The 20,173-nt window shown below is 34.7% G+C and overlaps 1 protein-coding gene across 1 annotated transcript in view; it reads left to right on the forward strand.

The window, feature by feature from the left end:
* The window catches only part of KIF18A (kinesin family member 18A), an 85,385-nt gene that overhangs the window by 36,709 nt on the left and 28,503 nt on the right, over positions 1-20,173 (forward strand). The window contains exons 12-13 of the mRNA XM_022583732.2: positions 2,865-2,986; positions 12,419-12,654. Coding sequence (XP_022439440.1) covers positions 2,865-2,986; positions 12,419-12,654 — 358 coding nt within the window. The remainder of the gene's footprint in view (positions 1-2,864; positions 2,987-12,418; positions 12,655-20,173) is intronic.

The following is a 20,173-nucleotide window of genomic DNA, read 5'->3' on the forward strand; positions in this document are numbered from 1 at the left end:
TAATCAACAATCTAAAATATAGCCCAACTCCAACTAGAGGAGTACTTAAGAACTTTTTAATATTAAAAGAAGCAAAAAAATCAATTGTAGATATTTACTAGTTTGCCTTTGTTTTCCCATATTTATCTTAAGCTCCCAATTTTTAAAATGGTACAGTATTCTTTTTAGTAGTATTATTATTGCTATTTTTTTTTTTTGGCTACTTAGGAGCATTTATAAAGTTAATATTGTTCAGGTTATTTTCAATAAATTTAAATTTTTTCACCATGGTCAAATCTAATTTTTCTAATAATCTGTCTTCTATTACTCTTTTAAGCAGGACTTTTCACACCTGAATATGAATCTGGAATTGATTTTTAAATTCTTGTTTTTTAATGCATTTTATTATGAATAATTTGAAAAAATTAAAATTAAAGCTGTTTCCATTCCCATCACCCTAATCCCACTCTCAGTTTTTTTTTCCTGTGGATATTTTCACAGCTGAAGCAGTTATCTATGTATAAGCCATTATTTCTTACATAAACAAACTGAGACATAACTTTGTGAAAAGATTTATCCACAGTTGTACAACTCTGGACAGAGATCCAGTACTGCGACTTTCAAATTGCTGCCCTTTTTTCTATACCCTCCTGCATTATCTACCTCTTAACCTCACGAATTTATCCACTTCTCTGTATCTCCCCCGCCACTACCCTAATTCAGACTCCCAGCCCCCATTATTGGACTGGTACATTTGACCTTTATGCTTCCATTCGTATTCTACTGCAATTCATTCTCTCTACTGCAAGCAAAATGAGCTTTCTAAAAGGTAACTCCGATCATATCACTCTTCAGTACTTTCTCCCTAATGTAAACTCTGTTATGATTTCCCAGGTCTGGCATGGCACCTGAAGACCTTTCACATTTTATATATTACCTCTCACTATATTCTTACTTCAGCTATTACTAACCTCCCTGTAGCTCTCATAATAGGCTATGCGCTTCCAATCAGATTCAGTCATTAGTGTATCAAAACAAGAAAAAGATTCAAATTGTAAACTTGGTTTTTCAAAGACAACAAACTAGCCAAGAACAATTATTGAGTAAAATAATTATACAGTCAAGGCTTGTCTCTTTAAGAGTGGTGCAAGAAGATAAAACAATAGGATTAACAGAGGGAGTAAATAAAGAAGGGTTGTTTTTTTTTTTGAGAAAAAAGGTGGAATATTTGACAAACATGGTCATACTTTTAGGGTCGTTGAATTTTTTGACTGGAAAAGACTAAAGAGATCATCTAGGCAAGCTCTTAAATTTTAGTCAAGTAAACCGATATCCATAAAGACCATATTTTGGGTTCCAGGTAGCATTTGTGTCATAGTTGAGCCATCTCTAAAATCACCTGATTCATAGGCCAATGCTCTAACCGTATCATCCTGACTCCCTAAAGAGAGTTTGCTCTAAAATACTTGCTGTATTTCTTGAAATATAATTATGAATCATGTGAATAAACAACCCCCAACTTTACTATATCTCAGACACATAGAATTACATTGTTTCCCTGTCATAGTGCCCACCACTAGCTTAGGAAGTATTACAAAAAAGAAAAAAATAACTTTAAGCTTACAGAGAACCAGTGGCCAACTGCAGGTTGAGAAGGAGTATTGAAAACCTAAAATGGATTATGGGAATTATCTGTAGGAAGTTTCTAGGCACAGCTCCCCTGCTTATAGGATTTTTGTCTCAGCCCCTTACAATGTCCAAAATATTTCACTCCGTTTTATTTTATTAACTAAAATTTTTCCAATTTAAGATTCTGAGAATGCTACTGGATTATTACCATTCATACTTTAGTGTATCCACTTAGCTGACGTTTTCCATACTTAAGGTTTAGTAGATTTGAGAAAAGATAAGTAATTTTAGGTGGTAGATTAGAGAACATTTGGGCATATGCACATAAGGGAGCCTACGAAAACTTTTTTACAATTTTGGCCTAGAATGAAGCTTATACCAAGACTGGATGAAGGTAAGAATTTTTTTTTTTTTTTTTTTTTTGGCCACACCTTGCGGCATGTGGGATCTTAACTCCCCAACCAGGGATCAAACCTATGCCCCCTGCTGTGGAAGCATGGAGCCCTAACCACTGGACTGCCAGGGAATTCCCCAAGAGATTTTTTTTGCGGTACGCGGGCCTCTCACTGTTGTGGCCTCTCCCGTTGCGGAGCACAGGCTCCAGACGCGCAGGCTCAGCGGCTATGGCTCACGGGCCCAGCCGCTCCATGGCATGTGGGATCTTCCCAGACCGGGGCATGAACCCGTGCCCCCCTGCATCGGCAGGCGGACTCTCAACCACTGCACCACCAGGAAAGCCCCCCAAGAGATTTTTATTGTATGAAACTTTTATTGTATTGACATAGCCCCTGTCCTGGTGGTATACCTTACATTCTAATATGGAGAATCTACGAAAAATAAATAAATGGAATTGTTACTAATCAATGCTATGGCAGAAACTATCAGGGGTGGAGAATGTCCATCTTTAAATGTGAAGCTTAGGAAAAGCCTCCCTGAAGAAGTGACATTTAAGCAAAAATGGGCCATATTCATGTACTTTCAAAGTATTATGAACAAGTTGGATAGACCAAGAAACTGTCACTATAGTAAAATTTGTTCTGAGTTCCTGATGTTCAGTTTCTGAGGAAATTTGAAACTTGTAAGTCATAGACCACCTGTACCAGAACACTTGTTTTTCAAATTGTTCCTAAACATACCACTTCATATTTTTAAGAATTAAAACTATTGACACCAATATAAAATAAGTTTTATTAAAATTGATTTAATTTTAACATTTTTAAATGAATCTGAGGTATAGTGTGTATTGTTTTCCCCAGGAACTCAATAAAGAACTTCATTGCCACCATTTGCACCTCCAGAACAAAGATTTGAAAGCACAAATTAAACATATGATGGATCTAGCTTGTCTTCAAGAACAGCAACACAGGCAGACGGAGGCGTAAGTACATGGATTTACCTGTTCTAAAAATTTTAATACTATAGACCTAAGGAACCTGAAGCATAGAAGTTTAGTTTTCCATTGCCAGAAAATTTAATTTTATCCAGTACAAGGTACATATTTTTTTTAAGTGTCTGCCAGCATCAGAATCATGCAGAGTTAGAAAACACCAAGAAAGTATAAAGGATGTTGTTCTTCTCCTCTAACTAAGTTTTTATAGTGCTTTATAGTTTTGAAAACATTTTTTAATTTATTATTTTTATGTAATATATGTCATATAATACAAAATTTCAAAGATGCCTCTACAGTGAAAGAGTCTGTCTTCTACCTGTCCTCTAGCCATCCTTGTCCCCTCCTAGAAACTACTACTATTAATACCAACTGAATTTTTAAGTAGACAGTTTTTAAGCATTCGTAATTCCAGAATGATTTTTTGCTATCATTAAAATGAAGTTATTAAAAGTGTATATTTTTTAACATCATGTCCCAGGTTTTAAGTGATGCTATAGTAGCTCTTTCATGCTCTCTCTACTAACTCAGTAGTAACACCTTTTAATTTTTGAAACATAATAGTAAAAAAGTATAACTTGATCTTTTATTTTTATTACCTTGGATATGTCAGTCAACTCCTTAGGTGTCACTTTCATGCTCTGTAAAAATGAGAAATTTATTTCTCTAAGGGCTTTCTGCCAATCTAAAATTCTACTGGAGTTCTTCTAGTGTTCTCAAATAACTGGTAATTAATTTTCCATACTTTTGATTTAAAGGAAATTATATTAGCATAGTTATTTTTTTTTTTTTTTAAACATCTTTATTGGGGTATAATTGCTTTACAATTGTGTGTTAGTTTCTGCTTTATAACAAAGTGAATCAGTTATACATATACATATGTTCCCATATGTCTTCCCTCTTGCGTCTCCCTCCCTCCCACTCTCCCTATCCCACCCCTCCAGGCTGTCACAAAGCACCAAGCTAATATCCCTGTGCCTTGCGGCTGCTTCCCCCTAGCTATCTACCTTACTACGTTTGTTAGTGTGTATATGTCCATGACTCTCTCTCACCCTGTCAAAGCTCACCCTTCCCCCTCCCCATATCCTCAAGTCCGTTCTCCAGTAGGTCTGCGTCTTTATTCCTGTCTTACCCCTAGGTTCTTCATGACATTTTTTTTTCCCCTTAAATTCCATATATATGCGTTAGCATACGGTATTTGTCTTTTTCTTTCTGACTTACTTCACTCTGTATGACAGACTCTAGGTCTATCCACCTCATTACAAATAGCTCAATTTCGTTTCTTTTTATGGCTGAGTAATATTCCATTGTATATATGTGCCACATCTTCTTTATCCATTCATCCGATGATGGGCGCTTAGGTTGTTTCCATCTCCGGGCTATTGTAAATAGAGCTGCAATGAACATTTTGGTACATGACTCTTTTTGAGTTTTGGTTTCCTCAGGGTATATGCCCAGTAGTGGGATTGCTGGGTCATATGGTAATTCTATTTGTAGTTTTTTAAGGAACCTCCATACTGTTCTCCATAGTGGCTGAACCAATTCACATTCCCACCAGCAGTGCAAGAGTGTTCCCTTTTCTCCACACCCTCTCCAGCATTTATTGTTTCTAGATTTTTTGATGATGGCCATTCTGACTGGTGTGAGATGATATCTCATTGTAGTTTTGATTTGCATTTCTCTAATGATTAATGATGTTGAGCATTCTTTCATGTGTTTGTTGGCATTCTGTATATCTTCTTTGGAGAAATGTCTATTTAGGTCTTCTGCCCATTTTTGGATTGGGTTGTTTGTTTTTTTGTTATTGAGCTGCATGAGCTGCTTGTAAATTTTGGAGATTAAACCTTTGTCAGTTGCTTCATTTGCAAATATTTTCTCCCATTCTGAGGGTTGTCTTTTGGTCTTGATTATGGTTTCCTTTGCTGTGCAAAAGCTTTGAAGTTTCATTAGGTCCCATTTGTTTATTTTTGTTTTTATTTCCATTACTCTAGGAGGTGGGTCAGAAAGGATCTTGCTGTGATTTATGTCATAGAGTGTTCTGCCTATGTTTTCCTCTAAGAGTTTGATAGTTTTTGGCCTTACATTTAGGTCTTTAATCCATTTTGAGCTTATTTTTGTGTATGGTGTTAGGGAGTGATCTAATCTCATACTTTTACATGTACCTGTCCAGTTTTCCCAGCACCATTTATTGAAGAGGCTGTCCTTTCTCCACTGTACATTCCTGCCACCTTTATCAAAGATAAGGTGTCCATATGTGCGTGGGTTTATCGCTGGGCTTTCTATCCTGTTCCATTGATCTATATTTCTGTTTTTGTGCCAGTACCATACTGTCTTGATTACTGTAGCTTTGTAGTATAGTCTGAAGTCAGGGAGCCTGATTCCTCCAGCTCCTTTTTTCGTTCTCAAGATTGCTTTGGCTATTCGGGGTCTTTTGTGTTTCCATACAAATTGTGAAATTTTTTGTTCTAGTTCTGTGAAAAATGCCAGTGGTAGTTTGATAGGGATTGCATTGAATCTGTAGATTGCTTTGGGTAGTAGAGTCATTTTCACAATGTTGATTCTTCCCATCCAAGAACATGGTATATCTCTCCATCTATTTGTATCATCTTTAATTTCTTTCATCAGTGTCTTATAATTTTCTGCATACAGGTCTTTCGTCTCCTTAGGTAGGTTTATTCCTAGATATTTTATTCTTTTTGTTGCAATGGTAAATGGGAGTGTTTTCTTGATTTCACTTTCAGATTTTTCATCATTAGTATATAGGAATGCCAGAGATTTCTGTGCATTAACTTTGTATCCTGCTACTTTACCAAATTCATTGATTAGCTCTAGTAGTTTTCTGGTAGCATCTTTAGGATTCTCTATGTATAGTATCATGTCATCTGCAAACAGTGACAGCTTTACTTCTTCTTTTCCGATTTGGATTCCTTTTATTTCCTTTTCTTCTCTGATTGCTGTGGCTAAAACTTCCAAAACTATGTTGAATAAGAGTGGTGAGAGTGGGCAACCTTGTCTTGTTCCTGATCTTAGTGGAAATGCTTTCAGTTTTTCACCATTGAGGATGATGTTTGCTGTGGGCTTGTCATATATGGCCTTTATTATGTTGAGGAAAGTTCCCTCTATGCCTACTTTCTGCAGGGTTTTTAGCATAAATGGGTGTTGAATTTTGTCAAAAGCTTTCTCTGCATCTATTGAGATGATCATATGGTTTTTCTCTTTCAATTTGTTAATATGGTTTATCACATTGATAGATTTGCGTATATTAGCATAGTTATTTTTTAAAAGAATAAGAAAAAGGGAAGGAAAAACTTTAGGGAAATATTATCCTGTGGATAGAAGCTCACCCTGCTCTCCCCATACTTTCTATATTTATACCTAGAGCATACATTGAACATTCATTTACTTGTACTCACACCACCTGCAAGAGTTAAAGTTATCAAAGAAACATTAATTTATTTTGACCATACTGTATTTGATATACCATACAAATAGATTAATATATTTAAGATACATTTTTGCCTCAAAATGGGCAAAAAGATTTCTAACTTTGAAAATTGGTGAACCAGAGCATTACAGAGGCAATACAATATAGTAGAAAGAGTATGAGTTTTAGAGTTGGTCTTGAATTCTAGTTTATATGAGCACTATAACCTTGCATAAATTATTTTACCTCACTAACCCTTAGTTTTCTTATATGTTAAATTATACTTTCCCTATAACAATTTTAAAAGGATTAAATAACAAAAAATAATGGGTGTGATGAACTGTCTTAGCCTGAGCTTATAGAGTGGAAACAAACAAACAAAAAGATTTAGTATATATTCAGAGCGCTGAAAGAAAAAAATTTTCAACCAATAAGACTGCCTCGCAAAGTTATCATTCAGAATTGAAGAAGAAATAAAAGAGTTTTCCATACAAGCAAGAGCTAAAGGAGTTCATCAATCATTTATAAAGCTAGTATGAAGGTTAAAAGAAGAAAGTAGTAAAAATAACTAACTACAATAATTCCTTAAGGAATACACAAGATAAAAAGATATAAAATATAACGTCAAAAACATAAAATGTGGTGGGGGATGAAAACGTAGACCTTGAGAATGCATTCGAATTTAAGTGGCTACCAGCTTTAAATAGACTGTTATAAATTTGTTGTTATATGTAAGCCTCATGGAAACTTCCAAGCAAAAACCTATAGTAGAGGGCTTCCCTGGTGGCGCAGTGGTTGAGAGTCCACCTGCCGATGCAGGGGACACGGGTTCGTGCCCCAGTCCGGGAAGATCCCACATGCCACGGAGCGGCTGGGCCCGTGAGCCATGGCCGCTGAGCCTGCGCGTCCAGAGCCTGTGCTCCACAACGGGAGAGGCCACAACAGTGAGAGGCCCTCGTACCACAAAAAAACCTAGAGTAGATGCACAAAAAATAATAAGAAAGGAATTAAGCATGCCACTAAAGACAGTCATCAAACCACAAAGGAAGAGAACAAGAGAAGAAAGGGACGGAGGAACTACCAAACAGCCAAAAAAGAATTAATAAAATGGCAGTAAGTACATACCTGTTAATAATTACTTTACATGTAAATGTACTAAATGCTCCAGTCGAAAGACAGTGGCTGAATGGATATAAAAACAAGCCCCATCTATATGCTGCCTACAAGAGACTCATTTCAGACATAAAGACAATTCACGGACTGAAAGTTAAGGGATGGAAAAAGGTATCCCATGCAAATGGAAACCAAAAGAAAACTGGGGTAGCTATACTTATATCAGACAAAATAGGTTTTAAAACAAAGACTGTAATAAGAGACAAAGATCAGCATTACATAATGATAAAGGAGGTCAATCCAACAAGAGGATATAACATTTGTAAATATTTATGCACCTGACATAGGAGAACCTAAATATATAAAGCAAATATTAATAACATGATGAGAAATAGACAGCAATACAGTAAGAATAAGGGACTTTAATACCCCACTCACATCAATGGATGGGTCATCCAGACAGAAAATCAATAAGGAAACATCTTCCTTAAACAACATGTTACAGTAGACAAACTTTACAGATATATAAAGAACATTCCATACAAAAGCCACTGAATATACATTCTTCTAAACTGCACATGTGACATTCTCCAGGATAGATCATATCTTAGGCCACAAAATAAGTCTTAACAGATCTAAGAAGATTGAAATCATATTAAGCATATTTTCTGACCACAGTGGTATAAAACTAGAAATGATTCCAAAAAGAAAACTGGAAATTTTACAAACAAGTGATTAAACAACATGCTACTGAACAACCAGTTCATCAAAGAAGAAATCAAAAGAAAAATCAAAAAATAGACAAACAGAAAAACAAGAATAAAGCCCAAAGTTAGTAGTAGGAAGGAAATAGCACAGCTTGGAGCAGAAATAAGTGAAATAAAGACTAAAATACAACAAAAAAGACCAATGAAACCAAGAGCTGCTTCTTTGAAAAGATAAAATTGACAAACCTTTATCTAGACTCATGGAGAAAAACAGAGAGAAGGCTCAGATAAATAAAATCAGAAGTAAAAGTGGAGATGTTACAACTGATACTACACAAATACAAAGGATCCTTAGAGACTACTACAATTATATAGCAACAAATTGGACAACCTAGAAATGGATAAATTGCTAGAAATATACAGCCTACCAAGACTGAATCATGAAGAAATAAGAAATCTGAACAGACCAATTACTAGTAAGGAGATTGAATTAGTACTTAAAAACCTTCCTACATGCAAAAGTTCAGGACCAGATGGCTTTACTGGTTAATTCTATCAAACATTCAAAGAAAAGTTAATACCAATTCTTCTCAAACTCTTTCAATTAAAAAATAGAAGAGGAGGGAACACTTCCAAACTCATTTATAGGCTAGCATTACCCTGACACCAAAGCCAGACAAGGATAGAACAAGAGAAGAAAATTTCAGGCCAATATCCCTGATGAACATAGATGCAAAAATCCTCAACAAAACATTAGCAAACCAAATTGACCAATACAATACTTTAAAAGGATCATACACCACAATCAAGTGGGGTTTATTCCAGAGATGCAAGGATAGTTCAGCATCTGCAAATCAATCAGTGTGATAACAAAATGAAGGATAAGGTATCATGTGATCATCTCAATAGACGCAGGAAAAGCATGTGACAAAATTTAATATCCATTTATGATTAAACTTGCAACAAAGTGATTATAGAGGGAACATACTTCAACATAATAAAGACCATATATGGCATGCCAACAGCTAACATCATACTCAGTGGTGAAAAGCTGAAAAGCTTTTCCTCTAAGATCAGGAAGAAGACAAAGATGCCCACTCTTGCCACTTTTATTCAACATGTACACGCTACTGTATATAAAATAGATAACTAATAAGAACCTACTGTATATCACAGGGAACTCTATTCAATATTCTGTAATGACCTACATGGGAAAAGAATCTAAAAAATAGTGGATATATGTATATGTATAACTCATTCACTTTGCTGAACAGCAGAAACTAACACAACGTTTTAAATCAACTTTACCCCAATAAAAATTAACTTAAAAAAAAATAGTATTAGAAGTCCCAGCCACAGCAGTCAGACAAGAAAAAGAAATAAAAGGCATCTAAATTCAAAAGGAAGGAGTAAAACTGTCACTTTTGCCAATGACATGATATTATAAACAGAAAACTCTGAGGACACAACCAAAAAACTATTAGAATAAACAAATTCAGTAAAGTTGCAGGATACAAAAGTCAGTATACAGAAATCTGTTGTGTTTCTATACACTAATAGCAAACTATCAAAAAGGAAATTGAGAAAACAATTCCATTACAATTGCACCAAAAAGAATAAAATACCTAGGAATAAATTTAACCAAGGAGGGGAAAGACCTGTACACTGAAAACTATAAGACATTCATGAAAGAAATTGGAAGAAGACACAAATAAATGGAAATATATTCCATGCTTATGGATTGGAAGAATTAGTATTGTTACAATGTCCATACTACCCAAAGCAATCTACAGATTTAGAACAATCCCTATCAATACTCAATGGCATTTTTCACAGAACTAGAACAAACAATTCTAAAATTTGTGTGGAACCACAAAAGACTCCAAATAACCAAAGCATTCTTGAGAAAGACAAAGTGTGAGGGACCACACTCCCAATTTAAAACTATACTACAAAGCAATAATAATCAAAACAGCATAGTACTGGCACAAAAGCAGACACATAGATCAATGGAACAGAATAGAGATCCCAGAAATAATCCCATGCATATATGGTCAATTAATTTACAACAAAGGTGCCAAGAATACACAATAGGGAATGGATAGTCTCTTCAATAAATGGTGCTGGGAAAAATGCACAGCAACAAGCCAAAGGATATCTTACACCATACACAAAATTGTATTAACTCAAAATAGATTAAAAACTTGTACGTAAGATCTGAAACCATAAAACCCTGAGTAGAAAACATAGGCAGGTAAAAATAACTGTCATATAATACAGCAGTTCCACTTCTGGGTATTTATTCAAAGAAAATGAAAACACTAACACAAAATATAAAGCACACCTGTGTTCATTGCTACAAAAACAAAACCCAAGTTTATAGATACAGAGAACAGATTATACAGGTTGGTGGTGGGGTGTTGGGGGCAGGGATGGGGAATTGGTCAAGGGAGTCACAAAGTACAAATTTCCAGTTATTAAGTAAATCATGGAGATGTAATGTACAGCATGGCAACTATGGTTAATAATACTGTACTGCATATTTGAAAGTTGCCAAGAAAGTAGATCTTAAAAGTTCTCATCAGAACAAAAAGAATTCTGTGACAGATGTTAACTAGACTTATTGTGATGATCATTTTGCAATATATATCAATATCAAGTCCAAAAATAAATTTATGAATGCATAAATACATACAAACATACATACATGCACACATATATACATCAATAACATATGTCCTGGGTCCCTGAGACCACCTCCATGTTTGATAATTTACTAGGATGACTCACAGAGCCCATCGTATAGTTGACTCCATAGTTATGATTTATTAGAGTAAAAGCATACAAAACAAAATCAGCAAAAGGCAAAGGTGAATGGGGCAAAGAACAAAGGAAACCAGTTAGTTGTAAGCTTTCAAGTGTCCTCATCCAGTGGGCCCACACAGTTGTGCTTAAGTTCTCCAGAAAAAAGTTGTAATGACCCATGTGAAATGATGTCTACTTTGGAATCTTGTTAGGCTGACACTTAGTGTCCTGGATTTTTATTGGGAGCTGTTTGAATAGGCGCCCTGTGCCTAGCAGGGTGAATCAAAATTCTAGACTTTCCAAAAGGAAAGCAGTTGTAAATAACTTTTTATTGACTTTCTGATTAATGACTTTTCCCTACAATTGTTACCTACTTGGCTTAAATGGCATACTCCCCACTATCACCAAAAAGAAAAATGTCACAGACTATTTGTACTGCTATCTAAATATTTAAGATTCTTAGATAATAAAGCAGTTATTTCCTTAAGTGTTAAAATTAGTGCCTATTCTTTTCCCACTGCCCTATTCCTACTTCAGATGGTTCTATTCTTCTGGATGTTATGAGTCAGCTGGAACACCAGGACTAAGTCATTTCAAGATTATTCATGTTGTTTGATGTCTTCGTTGATATAAAAGTTAGGAACCACTTATAACTTTTAGTTCTGGCATTTCTTCAGTGAACACTCTTCATGGAGGTCTAATACATAAAAAGATGCATTTAGTACTGCTCTGATTGACAGCAATAGGCGAGATTTTGAATCAGAGCCAAGAATCCAATGCCCCATCATTTTCCTGTACCCACCATACTTTTCCACAATTCTTCCTTCGAATGGCTTTGAAAGCTATTGCTTTAGCTCATGAAGAGCTAACTTCAAGGAATGTTGACTTTTGTTCATTTTTTATTTTTTAAATCTTATATACCTAAATTGACCTTCATCGTTTGACAGTGTATTAATATTTCATTTCAATCTCATAGTATTTAATAACAATAACAACACTATTTTTGATTTGTAAACCACATTATGCTTTGCATAGTTCTGAAAACAATCTCCTATTGAAAGTAGTGGCTGTCCAGTCGTACCCCACATTATAGAGGAGAAACCTCAGGTAGTGCCTTATCCAAGGTCATATAGAAGCAAGTGAAGACTTGCTGAGACTACAGCCTGGTGCTTGTAATTCCCATCCAACATTCTTTCCAATCTATACTTAATGTATTAAGAATATTTGAGGTATTTGATTGAAATATTCTAAAGGAAAATATGTACAGGGAACCATTTTAATCATCCGCTATTACTTTGGATGTTGCATAGAACCATAATAATGTATTTAAAATTTAGTATTTATCTTTCTTTTCTTGTCACCTTCTGTATGCAGAGTATTGAATGCTTTACTTCCAGCCCTAAGAAAACAGTATTGTGCATTAAAAGAATCTGGCCTGTTAAATGCTACTTTTGAGTCTGACTTCAAAGAAATTGAACATTTGGTAGAGAGGAAGAAAGTGGTGGTTTGGGCTGACCAAACTACTGAACATGCAAAGCAAAATGATCTACCAGGGGTTTCTATTCTTATGACCTTTCCACAACTTGGACCAGTTCAGTCTTCTCCTTGTTGTAAGTACAGATTTTATTTCATTAAGTAAATAAACATTATTTCTAAGGAGTAGCCTCTGTTATAATATCAATCAAAAGAACAGTCAGTTTTTTAGTAGGTTTGCTATTTTGTGAAAATGGGAGAATTAACTTCAGAATCATTTCAATTAACCAGTATCTTTCAAAGGTATAAGAGTAAGTATGCTTGATGTTCTAAATAATTCTAGCAGTAAAGTTATTTTATTTTACCTTTTTTTGATAAGATAATTTTACTTCCACCCTTCTTTAAAATTTAACCTCTGTTAAAGACTGAAGATTATAATTAAGAATATTATATTCTGTAATACATAACAATCTTGTATGTTCTTAAGATCAACTAACAGTGTAGAATTTACTGTTTTTCTGTTGGCAGATCACTTGATGTCTCTGCTCTCATAAAAGTTTGCATGGGACATTTTAATTGAAAAACTAACATATAATCTTGGTTTTAAAATATTCAGATTCTATAGCAGTAGAGTGCCCTCTTCAACTTTTCCCAGAACCTCAATCTTCTGTGCTATCTTAGAGATGAATGCCTATTAACAGTTTGGTTATCATTACAGTGTGTGTATAATATTTGTATTAGATAATTAACTCATTAGCTTTTTGTTACATTTCACATGAATGCTAGCATATTGTATATATATTAAACTACAACTGTTTTTATTTGTTTAGTTTATTTGAACAGTTTTAGGGTGCATACGTAAAGAATCTAGCATGTTTTTTAATAGTTGTGAGAATTGATGTACCATCATTTACTTAACCATTGTTCTATTGGTGAACAGAGAGCATGCCCATATACAGTAGTTATCTGCAGTTTCACTTTCCAGAATTTCAGTTACTTGCAGTAAGCTGAGGTCCAAAAATGTTAAATGGAAAATTTCAGAAATAAAAACTTTATAAGTTTTAAATTGCACACTGTTCTGAGTATCATGATAAAATCTCATGCTGCCCTACTCTGTCCTTCCCAGGATGTGAATCATCTCTTTGTCCATCATATTCTTCCCATTTGTCATTTAGTAGCCATCTTGGCTATCAGATCGACTGTCACAGTGTTGCAGTGCTTGTATTTAAGTAACCATTGTTTTACTTAATAATGGCCCCAAAGTGCAAGAGTAGTGATGCTAGCAATTTGGGTTTGCCATAGAGAAGCCATAAAGAGCTTCCTTTTAAGTGAAAAGGTGAAAATTCTAGACTTAATAAGGAAAGAAAAATAAATCACGTGCTGTGGTTGCTAAAATTTATGAGAAGAGCGAATACTCTATCCATGAAGCCATGAAGAAGGAAGAAGAAATTCATGTTAGTTTTGCTCTTGAACCTCAAATTGCAAAAGTTATGGCCACAATGCATGGTAAGTGCTTAGTTCAGATGGAAAAGGCATTAAATTTGTACAATAAGATATTTTGAGAGAGTGAGTCCACAGTTACAAACTTTTATTACAGTATATTGTTAGAATTGTTCTATTTTATTATTAATTGTTGTTGTTAATCTCTTACTGTGCCTGATTTATAAATTACACTTTACCTTAGGTAGATATGTATAGGCAAAAAAAAAAAACATAGTAAATACATGTTTCAGTGCTGTCTGCAGTTTCAGGTATCCACTGGTAGTCTTGGAATGTTTTCCCCCTTGGTTAAGGGGAGACTACTGTATTCCCATGTCTGCATGTGTACTAGTTGCCTAGGAACTAATTTGCTGGGTCAGAGAACAAATAATTTTTTTTTTAATTAAGATGATCTGTCAAACTCTCCAAAAGTTTTCTTATACAAATGTTTATGAGATTTTACATTTGTTTATGTCTCATCTTTACCTTAACCCAAAGTAATAACAGTAACACTAAATTAATGTATATTCTTTTTAAATTTGCAACTCTTATTTTTAGTGATTTTAATTCTTTGAAGTTTGTGGAGACTTCTTTAAAGCCCAGCATAGAGTTGGTGTAAATGTTTCAATTATGCTTTTAAAGAATATATTAAGTCAGGTCAAATTGGTTGTGTTCTTCAAATCTTGTTCTTACTGACTTATTTTTTAATTCATGTTCTATCAAATACTGAGGTGAACTATTAAAAACTTCATCTTTTACTGTGGATTTTTCCATTTATATCAGGCTTCTATTGCAATGCTAAAAAATTAATACAAACATATCAACTTAAAATAACACTGATTTATTATCTCAGATTTCTGTAGATTGGAAGTCCAGCAGGCTCAGTTGGTTACTCTGCCTCGAGTATCACAGGCTATAATCAAGGTGTCAGCTAGTTGGGTCTCCTATCTGGAGTTTCTGGGGGAGAATGTGCTTCGAAGCTCATGCCGGTCGTTTGCAGAATTCAATTCTGTGTGGCTGTAGGGCTGAGGTCCCTGTTTTCTTGTTGGCTATTGGCCAGGCAGCTCGAATTCAGAGCAAGTCCAAACTTGCTAAAGTACCTGGCATTGTGCAGGCACTCAGTTTTTAGAGGTCACCCCTATTCCCTAGCATGTGGCCCTCTTCATCACTTCATCTCCTAGCCAACAAAGGCAGGTCAAGTCATTCTCATGCTTCAGATCTCTCTTACCTTCCCTTCTGCCTCATCTCTTCTGCCTACAGTTAGAGAAAGTTTTTGCTTTTAAGTGCTCATATGATTAGATTGAGCCCATCAGGTAATCTAAAATAATCTCCCTATCTTAAATTTCGTAACCTCAATTACTTCTGAAGATGTATGTATCTTACTTATTTTCTTGAAGACTGTTTAGCTGGGTACAGAATTCCAGTTTGGTGTTCTTCTATTTTAGCACTTTAAAGATATCATTTCATTATCTCCTGGTTTTTGTTGTTGCTTTTGTAGCCAGCTTTCATTCTAAGTGTTGCTCCTTTGAATATAATCTGACTTCTGGCTTCCTAAAATGTTTTCTCTTTGTCTTTGGAGTCTTAGTAGTTTTGCTATATTGTGCCTAAATGTTATTTTATTTCTACCTCTCTTACTTGGGTTCACAGGACTCTCTGAATTTATGTCTGCATTATTTTTCAGCAGTTTTGTAAAGTTCTTAACCATTATATCTTCAAATATTGCTTCTGCCACTTTTATTCTCTTCTCTACTTCTAGAGACTCCAGTTATATTACATGGTACCTTCTTATTGTCTTAGCTATGACTTTTACTCTCTTCTGCTTTTCATTGTTTTTTCTCTTCCTGGGAATTTCTTTTCACATATTCTGTAGTTTCTCTTTTCAGCTGTGTCAAATGGTTCTTAAATCCATCAAGTTCCCTATCTCAGTTATATTTCAATTCCAGAATTTCCATTTGATTCTTTTTTTATAGTTTCCATTTCTTTGCAGAAATTCTCACTGAATACGGTGGGTGAAGTCTGTGCCTGAGAATTCCCAAGCCTAGAACCCACTGCGTCTGTTTCTTTTCTCTTTCTGCTGGATTTCTTTCACGTGCATTTCCTTGAATGCATGCTAATTTTTGTGCATCCCACATGTATTTGCAGAATCGTTTGTAGAAATGCTTTGAGGCTTCTGATAACAATGTCTTCCTCAGAGAGGATTAATATTTGCTTATTCCAGGTTCCTTTTGGCATTAGCAGTCTAAAATCATTTCAGTCCAGTTTTAGAGACTGAGGTAATTTGAAACTGAACTTTAGCTTCTGCGAGGGCCTGCCTACTCCTAGTTTACCCTGTGGAGTTTAACTGTGCCCCAACTCAAATTGGGGAGGGTTTAGGAAGAGCTCCCTTTAGTAGGCACTAAATTCTGGTTCCTGCATCCCAGTCCTACAAAGCTCTCAACAATGCTACTAAGCTGTTTTGCCACCTCCAGCATCAGCAAATAACCTTGAGGGGAAAATAGCTGTAAATGCAGAGATTACTTTCCTGAGCCTTCAACTTCCTCCTGATACCTGCCTATAATTCTTCACAATCTTGTTAGCTCTCCTGTGCCTTCAAGCCTGTGTTTTTTATATTTTGTCCAGATTTTTTACTTGCCTTCAGTAGACAGGTTGCTCTGAATTACCTAGGTCTCTTATTATTAGGTTTCCTATACTATATCTTTACATTAAGATGACAGGCAAGTTGGGGTTATATGTATATTCTTTTTCTCTTAATAAAGCATTATCTTCATCAGAAGTGACCTCGTTGAGATCATTAGAAGGAAAACTTAAGATTTTTTCTCAGATTCTCTCATACCTTTGGGGCCTTGATTCTTTCTTTATAGTGCATTCAAGATGTTGGAGAGGAAATAGAGTTTTAACACCAAGATTGAGAAATACTGACCACCTGCTATGTGATGATCATTATCCCTTATTTAAAAATCTGTATTTCACTTACAGTGTAATTGCGTAGACTATACTTGTCAACAGTAAAACAAAACATTTATTTGGTTCTGAATTCTTTTTCACAACATACTCAAAAGGAAAGACTATTGAGGTTATGTTACCTTTTATAATCATGAACTTTCTTCTGAAAATGTATCAGAAGGCGGGTTTTGTTTTTATTATGTTTTGTTCTTACTTTATTATTTTAATATTCAAGTGATTTTATAGATTAACTATTTGCTTAATATGTCTTGTTCATTCCATGAATTATGTATGTTATATTCATTATGAAGAGAGAGTCAAAGATGAATAACAGGGAAGGGGTATAAAGTGAGTCCATTTATAAATGTTTATTTTTCTTAGTCTTAGAATATTGAAATAGTTCATTTTAAAAAGTAAATAGTGAAATTTACTCTTGAATTTCTAAAGACATGAAGCAATAGCCAAATAGCATATATTGCTAAAATTTATCAATAAATAGTCTTAACAAATTTTAGAAGTAAAATTCAACTCAAGCAAAACATGAGTCAAATGTGTCTCATTCATCTTAAGCTTATACATGTGCGACTGACTTTTTTCCTATACTCCTGTAATGTCAAGTGGTTTTGTTGTTAAATTTCAAAATTACTAAATGCTGCGGGGTTTGAATATTTTATTTCTGGTGCTTTAAAAAGTATTTACTAGATCAGCTACATTCTTTGTATTTAAAACACACACACTGTGTTTTTAAAAATCTGATGACATTAACTATAATTGATATCTGTACTCTATTGTTAGGAATTTAGGTTGTTTAATAAATTTTCATTATTATAAATAATATTGTAGTGAGCAAATATATATTTATCCTGGTGCTCATGCCTGTTTACCCCTATGATAAATTCCTAAAAGTGGAATTTCTGGCTCAAGAAATCTACACTTCTTTAAAAGTTTCTAATATATATTGCTGAGTAACTTCTCCCTCTCCTATATGGTTGTACCAATTTTAACTCCCATGAACAGTGTAAGAAAATGAGCTCCTTGATTCTCCAAGTGGGGAGATTGTTAGTAAAGCGGCTGGAATGGTGAACCTGAGCACCAGGAGATGAATAGATGAGGTGCGTTTTAGAAACCTTTCCCGATCACACGGTGTACCATCCTCTGGGTTTCCCATGCATGTTTTAGCTGTAGGAAGATTCCCCTGAACCTGGAGATTTAGGACCCATGGAATGGGTACCATGCAGTATTACTTTAAAGGGTCTGCATTTGCTCACCCAACCTCACCAATCCTCTCAGCCCCAAGAGTGTCCAGACTTATGTCTCATCCAGGTGTGGGTCTAGATGTGGTCAATCCAGGTTGCATCACAGCCCCTGAACGAATTTTGTAAGAATTTTTCTCTCTTTCACTGTCTTTGTTTTTCGGTTTTTTGTTTTTTTAGTTTTTTTTGTAATTTATTTTTATTATGGGGTTTAGCTGATTTTCAATGCTGTGTTTATGCCACTTTACACCCAGTTGATTCACTTACAGAGAGATATCAATAAATACTTTTTAAGATTAAAAAAAAGAAAAGAAAATGAGCTCCTTTTAGCTTCGCCAGCTGTTGGTGTTAAAATATTTTTAATTTTTAGAAAATCATTTTCAAACACACATAGATATACAAAGAAAACTATAATGAGCCTCATGTACTGTACCTATCACCTAACTTTAAGAATTATCTCATGGCTAGTCTTGAGAACCCCATCTGCTTTCCTCCACGCCATCTATATCTACACTGGATTATTTTGAAGGAAAACTCAGGCAACATATCATTTCTTCCGTTTACATCTTAGTGTCTCTAAAAGAAAACACAATGCCCTTTTCATAACTAATGCCATCAGTGTTCAAATTTCCTCCATTGTCCCGTAAATGATTTCTTTTTATAGCTTTTTTATATCAGTATCCAGACAAGGCCCATACTTTGTCATTGGTTGGGATGTATCTATTAAATCCTTTTAAATCTGGGGTTCTCTCTACCTCTTTTGTCTTTGCTAATTAATTATTGATTCTTTGCCACTTTAATAGTCATAAATATTATCTTCTTTCCATTTTTTCTTTGTTTACTAGTATACTTGAGTGTATTTTTTTCCATCTGTTTAAGGATATATTTTCTGTGAATGACCTAGCCAATCATTTGAACATTTTTTTTCACATAGTCATGTATAGCAAAAATTGTTACTTATTTACAAGAGCTTAAGATATGGATGTTTATTCATTCATTCAGTAATATTTATTGAACTTTTACTGTGTGCCAGGCACTTATCTGATGGTAAGGATTCATCAAAGTACAAAGGCAGATCATGTAGAACCTTGTAGGTCATTATAAGGACATAGGCTTTTACTCTGAACTAAACGGAACTATGGCATGATCTAAGCAGAGAAGTAACATATCTTAGTCATGTTTTTATAAGATCCCTCTGCTTTCTGTGTTGAGAATAGATTGTCATATGGCAAGGGTTGAAACTTAAGACACCACTGCAATAACCCAAGTAAAAGATGGTGGTAGCTCGACCACGTTGGTAGCAGTGGAGTTGGTGAGAAGTGGTCAGATTCTAATATATTCTGAAGGTAGAGCCAGCAGGATTTCCTGACAAATTGGATTTGGGGTGTGAGAGAAAGAAAGGGCAAAATTGACTAAGATTTCTGAACTCCGCAACTGAAAGAATCCAGTCACCTTAAAAGAGATGGTGGAGCAGGTTTATAGGGTAGAGGTGACAGAAGATTAGGAGTTCAATTTGGAGCATTTTAAATTTGTCTAAGATACATCCAAGTGGAGATATCATGTAAGCAGTTGGATATAAGAATCTGGAGTTTAGAAGTCTGAACTGAAAGATAAATTTGAGAATTGTTAACATTTAGATGATATTTAAAGCCATAGGACTAGATGAGATCATCAAAGGATATTAACTCTTTCCTGTAAGATACATGTTGCAAGTATATTCTTCAAGTTTATCATTTACTGTTAACTTTGTTTGAGATGTCCTTTTTAATACTGAAATTTTAAACTTTTATCTAATAAAATAGCTTCATTTGTTTTTTTTTTTCCCTCCTGCCTTTGGAATTATTCCTCAAAAGGCCTTTTCACCTATAAGTTTTTTTAATTTTTGCTTCCATTTACTCCAAATTTATTTTGACGTATGTTAACAGACAAGACTCTAACTTAATTTTTTTCCAAAGAGCTAGTCATTCTTGTATAATATATT

The sequence above is a fragment of the Delphinapterus leucas genome, chromosome 7, assembly GCF_059928025.1.
Source record: "Delphinapterus leucas isolate spDelLeu-1000000601 "Yukka" chromosome 7, BTC_Dleu_Yukka2, whole genome shotgun sequence".
Lineage (NCBI taxonomy): Eukaryota > Metazoa > Chordata > Mammalia > Artiodactyla > Monodontidae > Delphinapterus > Delphinapterus leucas.